Here is a 24,886-nt window from a genome sequence, read left to right on the forward strand (position 1 = left end):
ATAATTGGAAACTCCTGAAAACTGTGCAGTGGAGGCCAGATCAAATCTCTACTGAAGGAGATAGTTTTGTTCAAAAAAAAAAATTTCAGAAACACTAAATCTTCTATGCCTAAAAGCTTGGCAGGGTTAACTGAGTGGCAAGCAGGATTTCTTTTTGTCTTCTTAATAGTGTATAGTATCCCTGGGGTGGACACTGTGGTGTAGCAGGTAAAGCTGCTGCCTACAGTGCCAGCATCACCTATGGGCGCTGGTTCGAGTTCCAGCTGCCCCACTCCTGATCCAGCTCTCTGCTATGGCCTGGGAAACCAGTAGAAGATGGCCTAAGTCTTTGGGCCTCTGCATCCCCGTTGGGAGACCCAGAAGAAGCTCCTGTCTCCTGGCTTTGGATTGGCTCTGCTCCAGCCATTGCAGCCATCTGGGGAGTGACCCAGCAGATGGAAGGCCTCCGTCTCTCTCTGCCTCTGCCTCTCTGTAATTCTGCCTTTCAAATGAATAAATAGATCTTTAAAAAAATAAATCAAATGGAAAAAGAATTAAAATTAAGAATAAGAGCTAAAAGAAAAAGTGTATAATATCCCTGCTTCCCACTTCGTTAGAGCTTTGCACAAATATATCCATCCCATTTTGCATCTCTCCATATGGATGTAAAGTATACATGTGCATCCTTTTTCCTATACTTCACAAATTTTGAACTTAAAAAGCATAGAAAAGTATAAAGATTAGTATCATGAGTATGCTGTACTTACCACCCAACTTTCGTCAAATTTTTATATTTTATCATATTTGTTTTTCATTTTCTTTTCCCTTACCTCCTTACTTAAAAGTTGCTTTTCCGAACAGGGCCATCGAAGAAGGAGGTACCTTTCTCTGAAGGGAGGAGAGAACTTCCACTTTGACTATGACCCTGTTGGAATAAGATCAAAGTCGGCAAACCCTAAAGGGTTCCATAGCCTTGGCAACTCATGACTAGAGCCTAGGGAGATTACTGACCCCATAAATGAGAGTGTCAAATTGTTAAGTCAGCAACAGGAATCACTGTGTACTTACTTGTCATGTGGGATCTGTGCTTAATGTGTTGTCCAATGTGAAGTAATGCTATAACTAGAACTGCAACAGTATTTTTACACTTTGTGTTTTGGTGTGGGTGCAAACTGATGAAATCTTTACTTAGTATATACTGAATTGATCTTCTGTATATAAAGATAATTGAAAATGAAAAAAAAACTTGGTTTTAAATTTGAAATTGCATAGAAAATTAATCAATTTTTTAAAAATATGTAGGATCTCTGTCCTTAATGTGCTGTACATTGTGATTTAATGCTATAACTAGTACTCCAACATTATTTTTCACTTTGTGTTGCTATGTGGGTGCAAACTGTTGAAATCTTTACTTAATATATACTAAACTGATCTGTATATAAAGAGAATTGAAAATGAATCTTGATGTGAATGGAAGGGCAGAGGGAGCGGGAAAGGGGGGGGGGGTTGTGGGTGGGAGGGAAGTTATGGGGGGGGAAGCCATTGTAATCCATAAGCTGTACTTTGGAAATTTATATTCATTAAATAAAAGTTTAAAATATAGATAGATAGATAGATAGATATACACTAAACTGATCTTCTGTATATAAAGAGAATTGAAAATGAATCTTGATGTGAATGGAAGGGGAGAGGGAGTGGGAAAGGGGAGGGTTGCAGGTGGGAGGGAAGTTATGGGGGGGGGAAGCCATTGTAATCCATAAGCTGTACTTTGGAAATTTATATGCATTAAATAAAAGTTTTTTTAAAAAAAGTTGCTTTTCCTGAAATTGTTTCTGAAAAAATTTAGAATTTTTCTGAAATTATTTCTCATTCTTATTCATCTTTTGTATTTTTATTATATACATCCATGTGTAATAATAGGGTGCATTGGTTCACTTTCTGTGATACATCGTGCATCTTTCTACAACATGTCCTTTCCTACAAAGTTCTGTTTATGAGAAGTGTCCAAGAGGATATATGTAGCTGTAGCTCATTCATTTCCTATTCTGAATAGTATTCCTTTGTACAAACATACCACAGCTTGCTTATTTTCCCATTGATGGACATTCCATTTGTTTGCAATATTTTATTACTGCAAACCATTTGCAATGAACACTTCCATCTGTGTCTTCCTGTGCACATTTTGCATTTCTCTAGCATCACAGGATCACCAGCCTGTTGAATAGGATGACACTAAATAAATAAATATTTGACTTTAATTTTCAGAACCTTTAAAATGCAAATGACCTGGCTGCTTCCTCTTAGGAATGCTGCCTTTTTAATAACTAGAATAACATTAAGAGGTATTTCCAGGAACTCCATAGTGTCAAGTATTAATTTCTTGAAAGTGTAATTGAGGGTATTTATTTACTACATATTTAGCTTGTTCATTTACTATTATTTAATATAACATTCAATTACTTTATTAAATTACAACCCAAAGGAAATGTACAACAACAATATAATCATATTTAAATTTCAAACGTGAGAGAATAATTTCTCATGGTCCTTCAAAGTTGGAAATCTATGAGTTACAGTGGGAATTTTGAAATGCTGGTAGTACTGAAGGAAAAAAGGAAAGAAGGAGGGAAGGAAAGAAGGAAGGAAGGAAAGAAAAGAGGAAGGAAGAAAGGAGGGAAAGAAAGGAGAAAGGAAGAGAAGGAGAAAGGAAAGAATGGAGGGAGAGAAGGAAGGAAGGAAGGAAGAGAGTAAGGGAGGGAGGAAGAGAGGGAGGGAGGGAGGGAGAGAGGGAGGGAGGAGAAGGGTGTGTCAGGTTGGGTTGAGCTCCAGTAACAAATAGATTTTGACATGCAATGGTTCAGTAGAGTAGAACTTCATGCTTCTGTTGTATGCCACTCCAGCATGGTCTCTGGTCAGTGAGAGTTGCAGCTCGTTTTCATGTTGTCACTCTTCCGGGTCCCAAGTCAACTGCTGCTTTATCACATGCCAAATATGGCCCTCTTGTTGGTCAGAGACTGGCATCCCAGTCGTCCAGATGGAAAAAAACACCAAGGAGGAGTGTAAATAAGAGGTCTGAGTCAGGATATAGGTTTCAAAGACTACTTCTGCTCATTCCATTGGCTAGAAATTAATCACAAGACCACACAAGAGATGCTAACAAATCTACCTGTGCGCCAGAAAGACTAAATGGAATTTGCTGAAATGCTCGTTCTGTCTTCCACAAGAAAAAGAGAAAAAGTTCGCATGATTTTGATGGAAGTATTTGCAGTAAACATTTGCCAATATTAGTAAGAAGAAAGAGTTAACACAAATTGAGCTGAGAAGAAATCTACAGTCAAAGTGCACTCTCTCTTCTTCTTTTCCCTGGTGGATCTGTGCTGTTTATGTCTGCCTGCATTTTATTCCCTCCAATGGATCCCCACTTCTCTATCCAAAATGTTTTTGTGGGAATGCCCCTGGCAAAAGAGAACAGGGTCTTTATCTTAGCCTGGGCCCCCAAAAAAAGCAAAGTTGGATCTAATGGCTGACATGCAGGAATTTTATTTGGAAAATAATTCCCTATAGCAGAAACAAGGGGGCTGAAGTATATATAGGAAAACATTCTGATTCTCAAGGAACTACCACTGCTACAAGTACTGATGCACAATGATTCTATGCCCATAGATGAAAGTGGGGAGCATTTATCTCTGGGTTCAGTCGGGATTATATTTTCAAGGTTGGTAGAAATATCCTGAGAACCAGGTGCTGTGCTAGTGACTGGGCTGCAGGTGAAGGCAAGAGGACTTACACTGGTACTCAAGTATCTGATAGAGGCAGACAGCCCTGGTCTAGCTACTCAGAACTCCTCTACCCCCAGTGTATAATGATTGAGTTGTGGGTATTCACAAACACAGCCATGGCAATATAATCTTTTAGGATTTTATTGTTTATTTTATTGTTTGTTTCTAAGATCCATCTTCTAAAGCTGAATTAATGTAAGTCTGCATGTTCCAGCAGCCACTTTCCCTACAACATGTAGAAAACTTGCCTATAGAAGTGGGAGACAGAGTCCAAGTGACCTCAAGTCTCAGTTCTAGAACTAAAGCTCTTAGAGCTGCCCTGGTTCCTGTAGTCCTTCCTTTCATTCTCTGACTACCACCCCATTCATCTAACAAATTCTTTTTACTAAACAATCTAAACTTAATTTGAGTTGCAACTGAAAAGTACTTGAACTGAAATTTAGAAATTGATAGGTCAAAATGGAATGTTACTAAATATACACCTTCAAATCTAGAACCAGGTGATTTGTGGTAGTTTGGAGAGCCCAGAGGATTACAACCTAACACTGCGTCTCTCAGTTTCTGAGGGCCACATCATGGATTAGAATGTGCCAAGTTGAAAAAGTATTTTCTTCTTTTCAAGTAAAAGCAGGAAGTATGAAACAGAGTGGAAAGTACTGAGGCTTAAGATAGACCAGAGAAACGTCTGGAAGCCTTCTTTCTTGGCCTCTTCCCCAACTTCTCCTACCATTCCCATTGCCCACAGGTGTGTCTAACACAGCAACCCCTACTCCCATCCCATCCATTGAAAATCACAACCTGCTGGGATAGGATACTCTCTGAGGACCGTGACATGTTAGCTCTACCCAAAACTCTTGAGTCATTCTGTCCAAAGGCAGAATATTAGAATGAAGGATTTAAACAGGTCCTAGAGGCAAGCACATCAAGAAAAAAAAAGTGGTGCTGGGATAGATTCAGATTCAGGAGTTGTGACTCAGCCAGATTTCTGGCATAAGTTCCTTGTCCTGGAGTCTCTGGTAATTGAATCAAAGGCATTCAAGCCAGGTCTTAAAAGATGTGTATGTCACTCATCCACTGGGATGCTAGAGCAGGGCAGTTCTCTGGGGAGCCCTCCTCCAGGCCTGACTATGGAGAGCAATGGTTGACGTACGCATAGCAGGGGGCAGTCAGTTCAACTGGCCAAAGAACTCACAGTATGTTCAAGGAAGTGAGTCCTCAACATGCCTGGTGTCATATGCCTCAGATGAATGAACACTATATGTAATTTCCCCTTTGCTTTTCCATACATAGGGATGTTATTGTTATTAGTCTCTCTTCACAGCCATAAGGGATGGCTAACATAATAATAATTTAGTTACACATTACAGGATATTTAGAAACCATCTACAGATGTGATTGGAAAATATACTTGTCTCAAAATAGTCTTGTCTTGTGCTTTAGGGAGTTTTTGGCACCATATTAGGCAATGGCATTATGAATGAGAAGAAAGTAGTGTGTGTGTTGGATCCATGTTGTGTTTTTCAGTCTATTATTCCTTCCCTTCTGGAAATGGGAATTTTCCCTTCTAATGGGAGGCTGCTCCTATTCCAAAGCCATTTCCATGTAGTGCTGGTATATTTGTCACTGAAGGCATCCCACATAATGTAGTCTGGCCAAATCACAGGACTTCACCTCCCTGTCCTCAGTGCCATTACAGAAAAAACAAGGCAGGTGAATCAGAATCTTTCTCCTGGACTATTCTGTGTAGGATGAGCATGAATGATCCATTGATCCTTGCAAGAATATGAATCTAAATATGAGTCTAAAATGTGTCACTAAACACATTTCTACCTGCTCAAAAACTGACATATTGGAAAGAATGAACATAAGAGATTTTTTTTTAAAGTGGCAAAAGACACATAGAAAAAGAATCCTTTAGTGTTGAGGTCTTGTCAAGCCTGGAAAAAAGTGAAAATTGAAGTCTTCATATTTATGCCTAAATATCTGTGTTACAAATCAAGATAACAACTGCTAAACAAATTATGGTTCTACTCTCCTACTTTAACAAATAGTCTTTATACTGACCTGGAAAGCCAGTTTTGCTGTTAGAATTTCCAGACCACTTGGAGTTCCTTTCCAGAACAGGGTAATGTGAGGAAGATTGACCCCAGCTTCCTGCCTGTGGTGTGCCCATTTCTCTTCTCACCCAGACCCACCCTGCACCAAAAACAAGCATGCATATACATGTGCAGCAACTGTGGCATGCTTGTCCGAAATCCATCTGCACACCCCACCCCCATAAGCATTGCCCACCTTGGCCACCACTCAATATTTTTTTAAACTTTTATTTAATAAATATAAATTTCCGAAGTACAACGTTTGGATTATCGCAGCTCTTCCCACCATAACCTCCCTCCCTCCCGCAACCATCCCATCTCCCACTCCCTCTCCCATCCCATTCTTCATCAAGATTCATTTTCAATTATCTTTATATACAGAAGATAAACTTAGTGTTTACTAAGTAAAGATTTCAACAGATTGCACCCACACAGACACACAAAGTATAGAGTACTGTTTAAGCAGTAGTTTTACCGTTAATTCACATAGTACAACACATTAAGGACAGAGATCCTACATGGGGAGTAGGTGCACAGTGACTCCCGTTGTTGATTTAACAATTGGCACTCTTATTTATGACATCAGTAATCATCCGAGGCTCTTGCCATGAGTTGCCAAGGCTATGGAAGCCTCTTGAGTTCACAAACTCCGATCTTATTTAGACAAGGCCATAGTCAAACTGGAAGTTCTTTCCTCCCTTAAGAGAAAGTTACCTCCTTCCTCGATGACCCGTTCTTTCCACTGGGATCTCACTCGCAGAGATCTTTCATTTATGTCATTTTTTTTTTTTTGCCACAGTGTCTTGGCTTCCCATGCCTGAGAAACTCTCATGGGCTTTTTAGGCAGATCCAAATGCCTTAAGGGCTGATTCTGAGGCCAGAATGCTATTTAGGACATCTGACATTCTATGAGTCTGCTGTGTATCCCACTTCCCATGTTGGATTGTTCTCTCATTTTAATTCTATCAGTTATTATTAGTAGACACTAGTCTTGTTTATGTGATCCCTTTGACACTTAATCCTATCCTTATGATCAATTATGAACTTAAACTGATCACTTTGACTAGTAAGATGGTGTTGGTACATGCCACTTTGTTGGGATTGAATTGGAATCCCCTGGCATGTTTCTAGCTCTACCATTAAGGGTAAGTCCGAGTGGCCACCACTCAATATTAAGAAGACTATGCAGTCCTAAAAAATGGACTTGGGTTTATTTGGTCAGGGAATTCCGAATTTCATATCCCTAGAATGTGATCTTGAATTAAGGGTGCAGGCTCCATGATGGCACCTTCAGGGGCCCTGCATACCCTGCCTAGGGCAGGGGCATAGTCAGAAGACCATCAATGTGGCTCAAGAAAGGGTATACAGGTTTTACCCAGTGTTAGGGTGTGACGTCTTGTTTGTGTCCCCCCAAAATTCATATGTTGAAACAGATCCCCCAAGACATGGTACTGCGAAGGGTTAATGGACATAAGAGGTTTACTCCTTTGTGGTGTCACAGAATAATCAGCCTCAGTGACAGTTGCTCAGAGAAAAGCTTTATTTACTTGTGACAAGTAAAGGAGATAGTAAGAAGGCATGTTTCCCCAATGAACTTGACTACCTGAGAAGCAGTTTGCCAGGTTTTCACAGCTAGGGTTAGGAGACTGTGCAGGATGTAGAAAAGGGGAAATAGCAGGATCTTTCTTGCTCAAACAACCTGCATCCTCATATATTGCATGTTTAATCTCCGTCTCAGACTAGTTTCCTGCTTCTATCCTGGTTTGTGGTAGCCTGGACCCTCTGAGAACCGTGTTGGGAAATAAGCTTGGCTGGAACATCCTCCGAAACACAAGCTCAAACGAGCAAACTTTCAGATTCTCTGCCCCTGTTCCCATTCCCCCTCTTGCCTAAACCTACACTCTTGGTTTTGGGGAGGTAAGCTGAGATGATGTCATGGGAGTGGAGCCTCCATGATGACATTAGGTCCTTATAGGAATGTAAAGAGACTAAAGTGTACTCTCTGCTGAGTGAGGCTACACCTAGTAGATGGCAGCCCCTGGGACAAATCCCTCCGCAGACACTCTGGCCCCCCTGATCTGGGGCTTCCCAGGCTCCAGAACTGTGAGAAATAAATGTCTGTTGTTTAACCACCCGGCCTATAGTCAGTCCCTTGCTATAGCCCAAACTGATTAGGCCAAGGTATGGGCTTCATCGCAGGGTCTAGGATCCCTGGTACTGCTCTGAATGGAGCAGAACTTCTCTAGACTGGGTGGGATATTCTCCATACAGGCCTCTCTGCAGTTTTAACTAGTTTGGTTAAGTTTCTGCTACCTGTAAAAGGAAGAATCCTTATTAACAAACTTGTAATGTGAAGAAAATAGTCTATGAGCATTACTTCCATTTTTAAAAAGCACTATTCTTACTTCAACTTGCTAAATCAACCTACTTTCTCCAGCACTCTGGTAAACTACATTCTTGGAAGTCATTAATCCAATGAACTTTCTTCTATGCCCAAGTACCTGGTCTACACTAGCATTTGAGTCTCAAGCTTTCCCTTCTCTCTTCAACATCTTTTCTTAACTCCAGGATAATGAACAAATCTGATTCTTTTTCTATTTCTCAAATAGCTTCTTTTTAAATAAAAATCATTTACTATTTATTTACTTATGAGGGTGGGAGAGAGAGAGGGAGAGAGGGAACTCTCATCTATGGGTTCACTCTACAAATCCCCCAAGATAGCTAGGGCTGGGCTAAGGCTGAAGCTGGAAGCTCGGAAGTCAATCCAGGTATCCTGCATATGTGGCAGAAATAAAATTACTTAAGCCATCACTGCTACCTCCCAGGGTCTGCACCAGTGGGAAGATTGAGCCAGAAGCTGAAAGCTGCTATTAAGCCCTGGCTGTCTGATATCGGACATGAGTTCTAATCGCTAGTCTACATACCTGTCCCTACTGCCTCATCTTTTTATTTCTTTCATCTGCCTGTATGAGAAAGAGAGAGAGAGAGAGAGAGAGAGAGAGAGAGGAAGAAAGAGAGAGAGGGGTCACCCATCTATTGTTTCACTCTCCAGTGCCAGGGCTGGATCAGGCTGAAGCCTGGAGACCAGAACTCCATCCAGTTTTCCCACACAGGTGGCAAGAGCTCAAGCACTCAAGCCATCATCTGCTGCCTTCCAGAGTGTAACAGCAGGAAGCTAGATTGAAAGCCGCAAACTTCAACTGTAACTGGCATGCTGATATGGGATGTGGTGTATCAGGCAACAGCTTAATGTGTTGTACCTCAACACTCACACCTTACATCCTTTGAAAGTGACTTATGTAGCTATCTACTTAACTGTAGATGCTCTTTAGAGTCCAATCTTCCTCCCTAGACTGGAGCTACTTCTCAAACCATTTATCAGAAATATTTGAGTTACAATGAACAGTCTCTCACCTGCAAGAACTTGCTCATTCTCTTCAAAGTGCCATCTTCTTAAAAGGTTAATCTTGGGCAGCCATTGCTGTGTAACAGGTTGGGCCACTGCCTGTGGTACCAGCAAAGAATATGGGTGGCAATTTGAGTCCTGGCTGCTTCACTTCTGATTCAATTCCCTGCTAATGTGTCTAGGAAACCAGTGGAAGATGGCCCAACTTAGGTTCCTGCACCCATGTGGGATACTCAGATGAAGCTTCTCTGTCCTGGCTTCTGCTTGGCCCAGCCCTGGCCATTGCAGCCATTTGGGGAGTGAACCGGTGAATGGAAGATCTCTTTCTTACCCTCCCTCCCTCTCTCTCTCTCTCTCTCTCTAACTCTGCCTTTCAAATAAATAAAAATAAATCTTTATTTTTTTAAAAGAGTAATCTTAAGCTTTATCTCCATCCTTAACCCTTGTACCAAGTCTTACTTTCATGTCTTGACTTACAAGATGCTGATATTTGGGTTTTCAGTTCAATAATACATCTAAAACTACCATTATCTTCTGTACCTGGGTCTCTACTGTTTCTGTCTTTGTCATTTTTTTTCAGTGTTTCATTCTCCTAGTCACCAGGTTTCAAACCAGTATTATCTTGGACTCCATTCTCTTTTTCTTGTTATAAAGTCCTATTGATTCTTCTCTTGCAAGACATTTTCTATTCATCATTTGGTTTTCTGTTTCCTCCTGCAGCAAAATCTATCTTATCTGCTTCTAGTTCCTCTTCTTCACTAGTTTACCTTTCTTCTTACCAGAACAATCCTACCAAAACACCATTTTGATTATCTTTTTCCATGGATATCCATGGTCTGAGAAAAGTCCAAACTTCTTTGACATGAAATACTCTGTAGGGTTGAGGCTTAACTGCAGTCTCCAGTATTTTCTTCCACTCTGCTGAAAAATAGACTTCTAGACAGGCATTTGCTGCAGTGCTTAATGAAGTAGGCATGAAGCAGGCAGGCATATAGGCTGAAATTGGTTAGATTTGTGAGCTGGAAGACCATGCCTTCACCACGCCCCTGTGTGACTTCATGCCCTACCTGATACCTTCGCCATGCCTCTGTGTGACCTTACACCCTACCTGATACCCCACCATGCCCCCATGTGACATCAGGCTCTACCTGACCATACCTGAGCGCCCACCTGGCCACAAGCCACTCCCCTGTGGAAAATATATAAAAAGGCAGGGAGTGTCGCAAAAGGCTCTCTGCCTCTGCGGTGCTGCCGGTGACAAGCGGTGGACAGCAGCTCAAGGTGCTTGCTGCACGTGGCTCTGGCCTGCTCTCTGAGTGGTATGGACGCTACTCCAGTTTCCAGACTTTCCCCTCTCTCCTACCTGAACTAAAGCCTTCACTTTCCTAGATACCTCTCGCACTAAATAAAAGCTTAAAACGTACCATGCTGCCTCGTTTATCTGTGCCGGTATTTAGAATTCTTGTCTAAATATTAGGCAAGAACCCTCTCGGGCTTATTAATATTGGGGATTTAGTAATAAGCCCGTGGTGAAATCGTAAGGCACCCCAAATTCCGGTAGCACATGTGGCACCCGGGATAGCATTTCTAGGGAACTTCAAGGGGCCACATTTCAGTGTAAAATTTTAGGGGGTCTTTTCCGATTTCAGGCAGGTGTACAGGTTAAAATTGATTAGGTTTGTGAGCTGGAAGACCACGCCTTCGCCACACTGCTGTGTGACCTTATCCCCCTATCTGGTCACACCTGGGTGCCCACCAGCCAATCAGGTTTATTAACCACTCCCCTCTGGAAGTGGGTTAAAAGCCTGGGACACGGTGTGTCGGGGCTTCTCTTTTCCCTGGCCTCTTGCCAGGAGGGGGCTTGCTGTAGCCCTGAGCCTCCAGGGTGTGTGGCCTTCGGGCCACGTGCCCTAGGCTTCCTGGCCTAGGTGCTCCTCCACGTGGCTGATTCCTGGTGCTCAATATGAACCCCTATTCACCTCTTTCTCTTAAATAAAGCTCTCACTCTTTTATGCATCTTTCTCACTAAATAAAAGCCTAAAACGTACCATGCTGCTGGTATTTAGAATTCTTCTCTAAATATTAGGCAAGAATGCTCTCGGGCTTATTAATATTGGGGATTTAGTAATAAGCACAGGTGAAATCGTATGGCACCCCAAATCCCGGTAGCACATGTGGCATCCCAGATGGTGCTTCTGGGGAACTTTAAAGGGCCACATTTTTATATAAATTTTAGGGGGACATGTCCAATTTCAGTTAAGATTCCATTTAGAATGCCTATGAGCATCCCATATTGGAGAATCTTTTAGAGTTCAACTCTACTTCTGAATCCGGCTTCCTGCTAATTTGCACAATGGGAGACAGCAGGTGATGGCTCAAGTACTTGGGTTCCTGTCACTCTCATGGGAAACACTACCTGATTTCCAAAGACCTGGTTACAGCCTGGCAAAGACTTAATTCTTGCAGGCATTTGACGAATGAACCAACAAGTAGATGAAGAAAGATACCTCTCTTTCTCTCTCTCTCTTTCTCTCTCTCTCTCTCTCTTTTTCTGTCTCTGAAACATGAAAACTAAATAATTTTCTAAAAAAAGATAAGAAATTTTCCATTCCCCCAGGCCCACCTTGCCATTGTTCCCTGAATACAAATTCCTCCTTCCTGCATTGCTATCATTATCCCTTCTTCTCTCCTCTTGTGTTTCAATGGTCATTCCTCCTCTTCACCTGGCCAAATCCTTGCTAATGATACTCAAATCTCAGCCCTCTGTAAAACCTTCCTCCCATTCTAACTCATGGTGGGTTTTTTTTTCTTTCTCTTCTGGACTCTGATGGTCTTCAACTGTTGTATACATTTGCTCATGTTAGACTTAGCTTTCAAACAGAATTTTAGTTGGTGTGAAAATGGAATCTGTCTCACAATTTGTTTTCCTCTACTCTCATCATTACTACACATACTATGCATAAGAAATTTTATTTTGTTACTTCTTTATTTCAAAATAAAAGCCTGTGTTTCACAGGTAATCTTTTTTTCATATGTTATCTGATATTAATGATGCTAAAGATGAGGGAGAAAATGAGCTAAACTATAAAAGCTCCGCTGTAGATTTACCCACTTTACCAATACATGTCCCCTGTTTATTTCTGACAATTGTCTTTACTTGTAAGGAACAATAAACTGTCTTTTTTTAAAATAGAAATTAGGATCACTGTCAGATAAAAAGCAATTCTCTTGTTTAAGAACCCTTCTTACCTTCATTCTTCTGAATGCAACCTCAGATAATAGCAGATATTTCTGAAGTTCAAAGGCCAAAGAAACAGCAGATCCAAATGTATCCTTCTTTCATTTTATTGAAAAGAAATTATTTCTATTCTAGCGCAAACAATGTATATTTTACATCATAAAGCAAGATATAATTTACATATTACATTTCTTATGAGATCTTTAAACCCTAAATGCCATTCCCTTTTTTTGTTAGGTCACTTCTTCTGGTTTAATTTAACCTGCCAAGTACACTACAAATCAGCATCATGTTTGAGGAGGGACTGGGGACAGAGACACAGCTCAGATGTACTCATCTGTATCTAGATGTGATGTTCAGGAACCAAGGATATGCCTTGAAGTTTGTGGCCCTGAGGCCCTCTCTGACAACAGGCTTGAGAGCCAGAGGTTACTCCTCCATATCAAATATCAAACTCACACTTTAAAAAAAATTGACAATAAGTGAATAAAACTGAAGAGTGCATTTACTACATATATATTTCTTGATCAAGTGCTTAGTTAATTGATGCTTGTGGTACTGGTTCACCAGTAAGGAGCATCCTTATGGATGATCAGCCCTAGTTAGTGGATGAGATTCTCAGATGTCTCTTGCCCAAGGCATTGGATGAACCTATCCAGTTTACCTACCATTTGGGTGTATGAATTCAGGCTTTTCTGTATGCCATGGTAAATGGATACCCAGATGAAGACCCTACTTCTCACTACCCGCCTTGTAAGAGTGCCCCCTTCTTAGCCAAATCTTTTCATGTGTAATTTCTGTTTTCTGAAAATAACCCAAAGCTTTCAGCTGTTTATCCCAAACTCCAAACGCCCAAAGTTTACCCATTGCTTGGATTGCACTCCTTCAGAATCAAAGAAAGTTTCCTTCTGTTAGGATATGCTGTTCTTTTGAAACTTGATGATCCACAGCAACTTATGGGATAAAAGAATGAGTCAAGGAACTCTTATAGTGAAGCAAGTAATGTGAGTTGTTCAGCCAGACTCCATGAACAATTCAGTAAGAAATGTTTTAATAGTGGACCAAAAGAAGAGGAAATCAGTTGGTGAAAGCAAAATGCCTATTATGGTTTTCCTTCTTATTAAAGAAGCAACAAGTCAATACTTGATATACATTTTCAGATTGGTGGTTATTAGACTTAAGAATGCATCACCTTAGCTCAATCAGATATGCCAAGGGAAATACAAATGTGTGCTGAAAGTGCATCTTAAACACAACTTTTCTTGCCTGTCACTCATAGTACAAAAGTGGGCATAACTGACCAAAATCAATCTAAAGGTTTTTCATCAGTGATGACTAAAATTATTACAACCAAGCTGGCCAAGATGAGAAGAGAAGTTAAAAATACATGTATTCTGTGTGTTTTAAATTATTCTTTGGTCTAATGATGTGATTTTGAGAGATGTGAAAATATAAAATCATTTCTCATTTCCAAATACAAGGTATGTGCAGCAAGGTAGCGTTTCCTTGCTAGAAGACAAGGCTTCCAGGAATCATATAATTCCATTAACATGATACAGTTTTATCATTCCTTTCCTCCCACGGCTGCAAAGTGCTGGACATACAGAGAATACAGGAAAGAATGAAGGAACAAGTGAGCAGAGCCTCACAACACCCCTGTGAGGTAGGTAAGTACTGTTTAAAAACCCATTTTACAAACAGGCAAACTGAGGCACAGCATGGTAATGTGGTTTGGTCAAATCCACCTGGCAAGTTGCAAAAGCATGGCTGGGAACCAACAGAAAGAGATAAAGGAAGATCAGTCCTGGTTCCCAGCCCTAGAGGCTAAACTTTATTTCAAAATATTCAAAGGTAAAAATAACCCATGATCTCTTTTGAAATTTTTGGAATCTCGACAATTCTTTAAGTATTGTACTTAAATATGTCTCTTTCATATTACTGCTGAATGGAGGAAGGACAGGTGACTACATGGCTTTCCCTCCAAGTGTAATTCCCACGGTAGATCAGAATATGTCAGCATTCCACCAGAGCGCAGTCTCTAAATTTAAGGATACTTTCAGAGCCTCACATAAGTTCTAATTCATTTAAAGCCCTAATATGAAAATGAGATACTGTCAAAGAACTGTCCTATCAGTTGCTCGGTGGTCTTAAGGAGAATTTTGTGTAGAAAAAGAAAAGAAGAAAAATCCCTAAACAATGTCTCACCAATGCAGAGATAAGGACAGTAGTGATGGTGTGAACTTTGCTCTTTGTAGTGTTTGAGAAACTGCAAACTCATGCTTGCAATATTTTATATATATATAAAATATATAAATATATACAGTATATATATAAGTGTGCATCTGACTATCCTTAAGGCACTGAAGATATGTAGGCCATGCCTTTCTCAAATCAGTTTTTGTTTTCCTAGAGAAATTTCTCTTCCTCTGTCAAGTGAAAAATATTTCTTCTCTCAGATAGCCAGTGACAGCAAGTTATTCAAACACTGGAATTATCTTTAACTTAAGATGGCTGTTCGAATAAGGGTGAGGAGTGGTGTTGATGGTGACAATTAGAATCTATAGCTTAGAGCTTAAATCTAGAGCTTAGATCTATAGCTAATCAGACACAGCCAATCACATTGGATCAGACAGGCCTATGACCAGATGTTATACACAATTTCCTTTTCCCCAGTAACTGATGGAAAAACCTTCCCATGACCAACAGATATGGAGACAGTGAGAAAGGGAATCATGTCTGGCAAAGATATTTCAGAAAAACTTAGGCTTTGCAAAAGCTCTTAGAGCTTCCAAAGAACTGGGAAGAAGACAGAATAAGGCACTGAGGTTCAAACAGGTGAAGAAGACTGCAGGCAATAATTCTGCAGTCAGATACATATGGTTTCTTTGGCTGCTGTAGACTTTGTTTTTAAACTTCATACAATCATGGGAGTGGGTGGGCTGAATCTAACTGAAGAAGCTCAGAATATATTAAGCAAAGCATGAATAGAAGGAAAAACAAAATAAACACACACAGAAACAAGTGGTGGTGGTATCCCAGAGGGAGGAGGAACATTTGTTAACTAATTTTCATTTTGCTCCTCTCCTGCTTTTCTCTGCCATGGTCCCAATATTTAGTTCTGTTTTTTATTTGTTTTTACTTTTTTTTTTCCAGCAGATGAAGAAATGACAGAGCAGGATAGGTGTCTTATGGTTTTTGATTTCTTCTTAGGCCTGCTTAATTAATTTTTATTCCTCAGTTGACTGTTGGCACCTGGTTCCTCTGTAAACTATATTCCTTGGCCTTCAGTCTCAGGTTGGCAATGCTGTTGGCCATGTTGATGCCCTGTGCAGGGCTATTGTTGGCACATGTGGCAGAATAAGTAGCCATGGCGCTGTAGGGACAAAGGAGAGAGCAGGGAGAACAACAGGCATTAGTTTCACGAAGCTGCATGTCCATGCCCCAGATGGATATACTCTCACGATGGGGGCAGGCAAGGGAGGGTGGGTTGAACTAGATGACCTCTGTGGTCCCTTACAGCCCCAGCTTTCCATTAATCTAAGGCATTTGGAGAAGGGTGGCCATGTTTTGAAGGGCAGGGTAAAGCAGAGGAGACTGAGACAAGGGGAGAGAGAAAGAGAGATTTGCTGTGTTGGATACGGTGAGTAATGATTTATTTCTGGGGTGAGAGGAGAAAGTTGCTCAAGTTGAATGGCAGGTGTTTAATCAGCTGACTAATTAAAACATTACTTAATCTTTCTTCCTGCACATGGCCAGCCTGTGGGGGCAGTGAGAAGAGAAGCAGGCATTTAAAAACAAACTAAAGAGAATTTTGTTCTTCATTCTAGGCAGCTGATCTTCTCATAGATTTTAACCAACCAATACCATAAAGAACAGTGTGCTTGGAGAATAGGTTAAGCAACCCAAGATAGCTTCTCTGCCATTCTTGCTTCACTGGTTGCTAGTACCAAGCACTGCCGAGTCAAAAGGTTTCTATCCCAATTGTCTTGATTTTGTACCCTCTCCTCAAAAGTACTTGAGTAACATATACTACCCTTGGGTTGGTTATTTTGGAAATAGTTCAGTCTCATAGATAAATTTTCAATGGCTCCAGTTTCAGCATTTCTGACCTAAGTAACTGTTTTCACTGTCCTTAATGGCTAAGAAATACCTGAAGTTGTTTTTCATTATCAGAGATTATAATTAAGACCTAGGAACACCAGAAAATTGGGCAGAAATTTGTCATTGGTGGGTTTCTGTTTATTGCATCCATGTATCTCTTTTAAAGAAATGGTTTTGTAGACTTAGATGCAAATTATCTTTTATACTAAACAGTTAAAAAGGCATTCAATTTAAATGAAATATTTCTAGCTGTTTCTAAGATTAGCAAATTCCCTTCCAATTGAGGGCTGGACCAAGATAGAATTATAAATGGAATGACATGTGCTCTTCTGTTGTCTGCATTCCAGTGGAATTTTGTCAGCCACACAGGAGTTTGTGTTTCTGGGGATCAAGTGACAAGATCAGAAAGAGAAAACTAAAGCTACTCTACAAATAGAGAGAATGTATCACTGGTGCTTATTTGGGACACCATATAGTCAAGGCTCATAAAACCTATTTTAACTCAATTACTAGCAATTGACCCAGGAACATTAACTTAGAGAAATGTGATCACTACCAGATCACTCAGTCCTTCCAGAAATATGTATCTTCAGTTTCAAATCTTTATAGCAGTGATATACATGTGTGGGTGAGTTATGTGTGCATGTGTGTGTGTGTTGTCATAGAAGGAGAAAGAAGAGTTAAAAATAAGAGGATCATGCTTTCCTCTATTTCATTTTTTCCCAATTCACTCTTATCCATCATTTCTGAGTAAACAATCATCATCCAGACAAGGTTAAGTTTTTTTTAGTACCATGTATATTTGATTTTAGCACCTAATTCAATTTTACTTAATAATCTGTTTAGTATATCTCAGTGTGCTCAACTATCAGTTCCACATCTGCCTTGTTCACAACTGTATCAGCAAGAAGAGCTGCCACAATACCCAGCACAAACCTGTATTCATAAAGTATTAAACAAACAGACAAGTAACAGAACTAACTATATATAGTGTGCTTAAATTGATTCCAGCTCAATGGTACCGATCTCTATCACCTTGTTTGAGTAATAACTTCTTTAAAACTCTGATGAATATGCTTTGATTTTTAAAAAATTAATCCTTCCACTAATTATGATATCTTAATAGAAAGGACAAAGTCAAGAGAACATGACAAAAGAGGGGTGGATGATTTCATATTCTTGGATCCATCAAAAATATTTATTCATAGGGCTGGCATTGTGGCACAGCAGATTAAGCTGCTGCCTGCTCTGCCAGCACCCCCCTCTGATTCAAGCCTGGCTGCTCCATTTAAGACCCAGCTCCCAGCTAATGTGCCTGGGAAAGCAGCAGCAGATGGCCGAAGTCCTTGGGTCCCTGCCACCATCATAGGAGATCCAGCTGGAGTTGCAGGCTCCTAGTCAGCCTGGACCAAAATTGACCATCTGGGGAGCGCACTAGTGGATAGAAGATTTCTCTGACTCTGAGTCTCTCCCTCTCACTCAGTAACTCTGTCTTTCAAATAAATAAAAATATATCTTTTTAAAAATACCTCTTCATAGTAGAAAGTGAACAAATGTTAGCACAGTTTATACAACAGACTATAACTTCAGCCTTTGTCCACAGTTAGGGTATATTTAACTTAGGATATATCACCAGAACAACCCACTACAAGGGAACAAATTCTTTTATGTGTACAAAGAAATGTCCTTTGTTTTCAAAGCCCAAATGCTTATCATCATTTAGTTCCTAAGTAAAACACATACTTCCATTCAATATCCTACCAGAGCACAAACCTGTAAAAATCTATGCTTAGGAAATTTCTATGATAAACCCAATATCTATCATTTTAAAAGACAGCTGAGGCCAGCGCCGCAGCTCACTAGGCTAATCCTCCGCCTGCGGCGCCGGCACCCCGGGTTCTAGTCCTGGTTGGCGCGCCAGATTCTGTCCCGGTTGCTCCTCTTCCAGTCCAGCTCTCTGCTTGTGGCCTGGGAAGGCAGTGAAGGATGGCCCAAGTGCTTGGGAGACCAGGAGGAAGCACCTGGTTCCTGGCTCCGGATTGGCATGGCAGCGCGCCAGCCGAAGCGGCCATTTGGGGGATGAACCAACGGAAGCAAGACCTTTCTCTCTGTCTCTCTCTTCACTGTCTAACTCTGCCTGTCAAAAAAAAAGACAGCTGAATTGGGATAGGTACCTAAGTTATATACTAACATATTAACCAAATCATCCTCTCTCGAACAGGTTTGTGTGAAACAAGTCCTAAAAATGCTACATGTAAGTGTCAACTTAAAGACATAGGAAAGAAGCTGAAATTCTAAGTTATCTGTATTATGTGTTAAAGACTTAGAATAAAATGAATGACTTCTGAGGCCGGCGCCATGGCGCAGTAGGTTAATCCTTCACCTGCAGTGCTGGTATCCCATATGAGTGCCAGTTCGAGGCCCGGCTGCTCCACTTCCAATCCAGCTCTCTGCTGTGGCCTGGGAAAGCACTGGAAGATGGCCCAAGTCCTTGGGCCCCTGCACCCACGTGAGAGACCCGGAAGAAGCTCCTGGCTCCTGGCTTCGGATCGGCCCAGCTCCGGCTGTTGCAGCCATTTGGGAAGTGAACCAGCAGATGGAAGACCTTTCTCTCTCTCTCTCTCCCTCTCACTACCTGTAGCTCTACCTCTCAAATAAGCAAATAAAATCTTTTGAAAAAATGAATGACTTCTGAAAACAGAAGTCTAAAAGTTCATAAACAGAACACAAAGAAACAAATTACCTGATGGTATATCGTAGGTTACCAAGGAGCACAGCACTTAAGTACTTGGCCTAATTTTCCGAGGAATGTGTTTTCTGTCTTTCAAGATGCTGGACAGGGAGAGTCCTATTTAATAGAAATTAACCATTTTTCCCACTAAATAAAATGTGTCCGATTTCTTTAGCAGACAAAGAGAATTGAGATCTTGGAGGATTGTTTTAGTGTATTGAAGATGCTGGTGTTGTTTTCCACAAATGTCTACTAGAGTAGTGATTTGTTCATTTCTGCCATAATTACATCATAAGTTTCTGACTTTATCATCTGCTAGTCTAACCTGAGGACTTATAATGGTAACACATTCTTTGAAAATGTTGTTTGTCTCTCTAATACACTCCAGACAATAACATCCCAAATGAGATAAATATTAATCACTTTTCTGACTCAAAAACAAATCACTGGAATTAGAATCCTACATTGCTCCGGAGTTTGGATATTCTGCAGAACATTTTTCACTTATATGGCTGCCTGTGTTTCTGTGGTAGAGAACAGTTCTTTTGTCCAATTATAAGGTGGGTGCTGTTGTAGGAACACCATTGTATTAGTGAGTCTGTGACAAAGCCCTAATGAAGTGGAATGTGAGAATAATCAAGGCAGTTTATCTTAATGAATGAATCTTCAATTCCCTAGGAGCACAGTAAGTGATAATATGTTTACTTTACAAATATTTACAATAGTTATAAACTTTCCAAAATTGAACTTATTCCAGAATTTCCAGTCACAAGATATAGGATAGAAGAATAGAGATCATCTTAATCCACTGCCTCCTAAGAAACATTTAGAATATGTAATCCTACAAATAAGGATTCCAGGGACAGTTGTACATAAACTAAGAATTGCAAGTCTTTTTTCTTTCAGCAGTTTGACACGGTGTAGTTTTTCAACTTAGCTGAATGTGCCACACAGGCAAGCACTGAACAATCTTCCGACATACCAGTGACAAGCAAGACTTGCTACAGGTCAAAAAAGGCAGAATTAATGAGTGAGTACTCCAAGAGTAGCTTAGTCATGCTTTAAAAATGGCATTAGCAATAAGATGCAGAGGACTTTCTTACTAAAGTGACAACAGATGCAAGAGAGCCTTGAACGGCTGCCAATCTGAAAGACTGTTCATGACCACCTGTTTTCCATGTCATGGAAACTTCTACAGCTCTGTGTCAGGAAAAGGAGAAACTTGAAATGTTTTCTCACAAGGCAAAAACCAATGAGAGTAATTAGGTATTTTCAATCAAATTACAAGGCTGTTCAGATCCTGTAAAATGACCACTTCTTCTTATATAGTGCTAAGATTCTCGGGTTAAAAAGGCATGATTGAAACAAAGTGATCCATAAAGATTAAACACATGATAGCAACCAAGACTCTGCTTATCAACAACCAGAGATTCTGCCTTCTGAATAAGCACCATTTATTCCTGTAAGCAGGGTGCTGCCATGAGCTGAGTCCTAGGATTGGGTTCATAGGAGTTGATTAAAGGACCATTTGTATCTAGTTCTTCAATAAAGTGGTTTTGTATCCATGACCAAGAAACTACATTGCCAAACAAAATGCATTGAGGAAATTAGAGATGAAAATGAAATGTTTATATCCCATTGATTGACTCAGCAAAGTCTGCTCTGGGACTTCCACAGAGCTTGGAATTAAGCAAGTTTGAAATTTTTCCATATCCTTATTTGGAGATTCCTAGCAAATGTCGCCTAACCACAGACAGCACAATGCTAATCACCAGCAGAATTAGAGTAGTTTTCAGGGCAGATAAATCATTTTTTGATCATCTCAACCTATCCTGAAAGGTTTTCATGAGGAAAAATGACTGCCAAACACCATAGTGTAGAAAATACTATTCATAGTATAAGAAGCTTACAGACATCTGTCCTCTGCTCTCTACTCACCCACAGTGCAAGTCCTGTGGATCACAAAACAATGGGGGATGGCTTGGGGGGAAAATGCCACTTGACTTAATTTTTAGTCCTAACTTTGATTTCTAGTTGGCCTTTTGAACAAATGATGAAAGCTCTTTAACATTTCACCCCAAAGGCAAATCTGTCAGCCCAAGAAGTCTGTGAGATTTCCTGAAATCCTGGGGTTTCACCAGCTCAGGAGACTGTCAGAGCTTGAGGTTTTGGAGAGTCTGTGATGCATGGATCTTGGAAACCATCTCTTTGGTTTGTTTGTCAGTGCAAGAACATAGAGGTATGCTTGATTCATCTAAGGGAATTCAAAAACATTTTTTTCTAGAAGAATTTGCTTTTAAAGTGGGGTTCCATAAGTTCTTTGGAAGTCATCTTGTGTGATTTAAATAATCATAAATAACTTCTGTTTTTGAAATTCAGATGATGGCTTTTAAAGTATATCGAGTTCTTACTGTGGACACACCTGGACCACAGACTACCAGTAAACCTTCAGTTTGCATTACATGTTCAGTGATTCTCTGCAATGTTTAGCTTTTCTCTCTAGAAATATTCTTAAATATAAAACCTCTTGCATCCTTCCCGTTGCTGAAAGAATTTTTTAAATACATACTGCTTTCCTTCCGAAGATCCCTGTGACGCATCTGCTAGCTACGCTAGCTCAATGAGCCCACTGGTCTGAAGACCATCAGGACACAGGACAAGAACAGAGTTTCCTCTGACCTATCCCATAACCTACAGTCACCTAAAACCTCACTACTCAAAGTGTACACTGCTGCCGAACATCGACAGCATCAGTATTATCGGGGAGCAAGGTAGAGATGCAGAATCCCAGCCCACCCTAGGCCTAGTGAATCGGAATCTGCTGGGTGACAACGACTGCAAGCGACTCCCATATGCAACAATCTTGGATGAGTCCTACTCCAGCGTAACACACTGCCCCTAATTTTATGGACACACTTTCTTGCAGCTCTGGTTTCCAGTAGGATTCCCCACTCAAGGACCTCACTGCTTACATTTCTGGAACTGCAACCCCCACTTTCTTAAACACACTTAATTCCCACTTAAACCCTACCCCCAGCAGCCACCCTTTTCCCTCTGACAAGTTTACCTTTTCAGTGTCTTCCGTTAGAATCCGTTATGAAGCCCCTCGTGTAAACAACATCTTGGGAGGGACGAGGATCTATTTTTGAAAGTGTGAAAGGGAGAAATGAGCCAAATGCGTTCAGCAGAAGTCAGGCAGCACCATGACCGCGATCAAATGAGGTGGGGGAGCAGGAGGTTGGGGGAGGGGCAATGCAGACAAGGATGGTGGTCTCTCTCTTGTCACTAGTTTTCTTTGAAGTCCAGCCCTCCCTCTGAAAGTGGCACTCCAGAGCAATTCTGCAGAGCCAGGCCATTTGCTATCTGCCTCTCATAGGAAAGGGGGATTCTGAGAAAGATTTCTTGGCTACTTCATGTCCAAAAACAATCAATAGTGCAGCACTTGATAAGTGCTACCCAAGAGGCAGAACATTACAAGATTAGTGATTCACAGTTTGCCCCAGGAAAATAGTTCTGTGCTAACCTGTGGGTTTGTGTCCAAAACAAGCTTCCTTCAACAGGACAAAGGAAAATAAAAAGGACACCTGTAGAGGTGGGCATTGTGGCACAGTGAGTTCAGATGCTGCTTAGGGAGCTGGCATCCCATATTGCGATGCCTGGGTCAAGTCCTGCCTCTGCTTCTGATTCAGCTTCCTGTTGATGTTCCTGGGAGGCAGCAAATGATGGCCAATATACTTGGGTTCCTGCCACTTATGTGGGAGACCCAGTGGAGTTCCTGACTCCTGACTTTGATCTGGTCCAGACTCAGCTGTTGCAGGCATTTGGGGAGTGCACCACCAAATGGAAGACCTCTTTCTTTATCTCTCTCTCTCTCTCTCTCTCTCTCTCTCTCTGTTTCTTCCTTTTTGTCATTCTGCCTTTCAAATAAATACAAATCTTTTTTAAAAGATGGAAGTAATGTCCATGTGAGAGAACCATTTGGTCCCTCTGGTGAGTCAGTTGCCTACCTAACATCATCATCTCTGACATGTTCAAGGAGGGAATGAAGGAGGCCACAACTATAATTACAGTGAACCACATGACCCAGTTTGCTAGGAACAATCTTGGTTTATACCTGTTGTACTAGCATAATTATTAATATCACTTCCCTTTCACTTTCAAAAATGTCCCAATATAGATATAAATAGTACAGTCACAACTCTATATAAAGATATCCAGTAAAAATGTATGGGCTCTGTCCCACCCATAATTCTAACCATATGCAAATAACTGCTTTTGAGCCGAAGCTTCCCCCTTTCTCCTTTCAAGAGAGAGCTGTGAAGTCAGCAGACTGCCCTCTGCTCACTGTCCTTCAACTACCCAAGATGGGTCACCTGAATGGGATGCCCAGACACTCTAAATGTTGGACCTCAGCTGAGGCACACACCACTGATCGGAGACAGACCTTCAGTCACAAAGAGAGCCTCAGATCCTTTTCAAGTCTTATACTTTTTTCTACTTCCATTACAATGCAATGTTTGCTTTTAATAAAAATATACAATCATGTGTCCTAACACGTTGGAGAGAAGCAAGGATCACAAACACAAGGTCTAACTCTGCCTCCTGAAGCCTTAAACTTGGGCAAGTGATCAGTGTCCTCTTCTTTGGAACTGGAACAGGGACAGAGCTATCACACAGGAGTGATCCGAGGATTAACCAAGACAAATGCCTTTTAATGAATGTCACATGTGAAATAACTAACTTCACACAATAGTACAACAGGAATAGTGAGTGGGTTTCCATAGTACAAAGGTCTATTGTCTCCTTACTTTTCATGATTTGTTTTCTTTTACATTTCCTTAACAATATTTATATTTCCTACCAAAAATCATGATGTATTTTGATCCTAAACATAGCAGAAAAGTCTCCAAGTAACAGTATCACTTTTCATCACTTTTAGAAATTAACCAAAATATAAACACTTCAGTCAACACTAAGTCCAAAAATACTATCATTGATTAAATTATTGCTTTAGACCATCATATTTCTGCTTATATTTGGAGATTAATTTATTCTTCATACAGAATATGAACAATCAGAGTCTAAGATAGTGTTTTAATTAGTTTTTACAAACTCTGTATCTAAGAGAGCAATGATATAAAAAGCATACCATGAAATGAGTCAAAGGTACTAGGTTATATGATTTTAAGTGAAAAGAGCAGAATACAAAACAATATGTACACTAAAACTACACCTATGTAAAATATTGAACTCTAACCACAAAAGTAAACAAACTAGTTATAACAAGATGATAGAATTATGGGTGTTTTTGAAAATGTATCTAGTATTCCTATATATTCTTTTTCCATTAAAATAGAGTACTTCCCAAAAAAGGCACACTTAAATTGCTAACTTCAGTTAGATGTCCATATACAAAATACACGATGTAGACACTGAGGCTTAAGCTGAGGTTCAGGTAATCTAACCTGATAACCTGATTAACTTGGGAAGAATTTCATTTCCATTCATGCAGTGTGCTCTGCTCAGTCTCTCACTGGTAAAGACCACATGGCAGCC

At 40.5% G+C, this 24,886-nt stretch overlaps 1 protein-coding gene across 6 annotated transcripts in view; it reads right to left on the minus strand.

Annotated features, from left to right (window-relative positions):
- Positions 1-2,480: 2,480 nt before the first annotated feature.
- PRRX1 (paired related homeobox 1) overlaps positions 2,481-24,886 on the minus strand; it is a 92,562-nt gene continuing 70,156 nt past the window's right edge. The window contains exons 4-5 of one of the 6 annotated variants that reach the window (XM_062192735.1): positions 22,398-22,469; positions 2,483-2,993 (exon numbers count right to left, since the gene is read on the minus strand). In XM_062192735.1, coding sequence (XP_062048719.1) covers positions 22,415-22,469 — 55 coding nt within the window. In that variant the 3' untranslated portion in view covers positions 2,483-2,993; positions 22,398-22,414. The other 5 variants (XM_062192734.1, XM_062192737.1, XM_062192736.1 and 2 more) reach the window with 5 other exon arrangements.

Source organism: Lepus europaeus, chromosome 5, assembly GCF_033115175.1.
Source record: "Lepus europaeus isolate LE1 chromosome 5, mLepTim1.pri, whole genome shotgun sequence".
Classification (NCBI taxonomy): domain Eukaryota; kingdom Metazoa; phylum Chordata; class Mammalia; order Lagomorpha; family Leporidae; genus Lepus; species Lepus europaeus.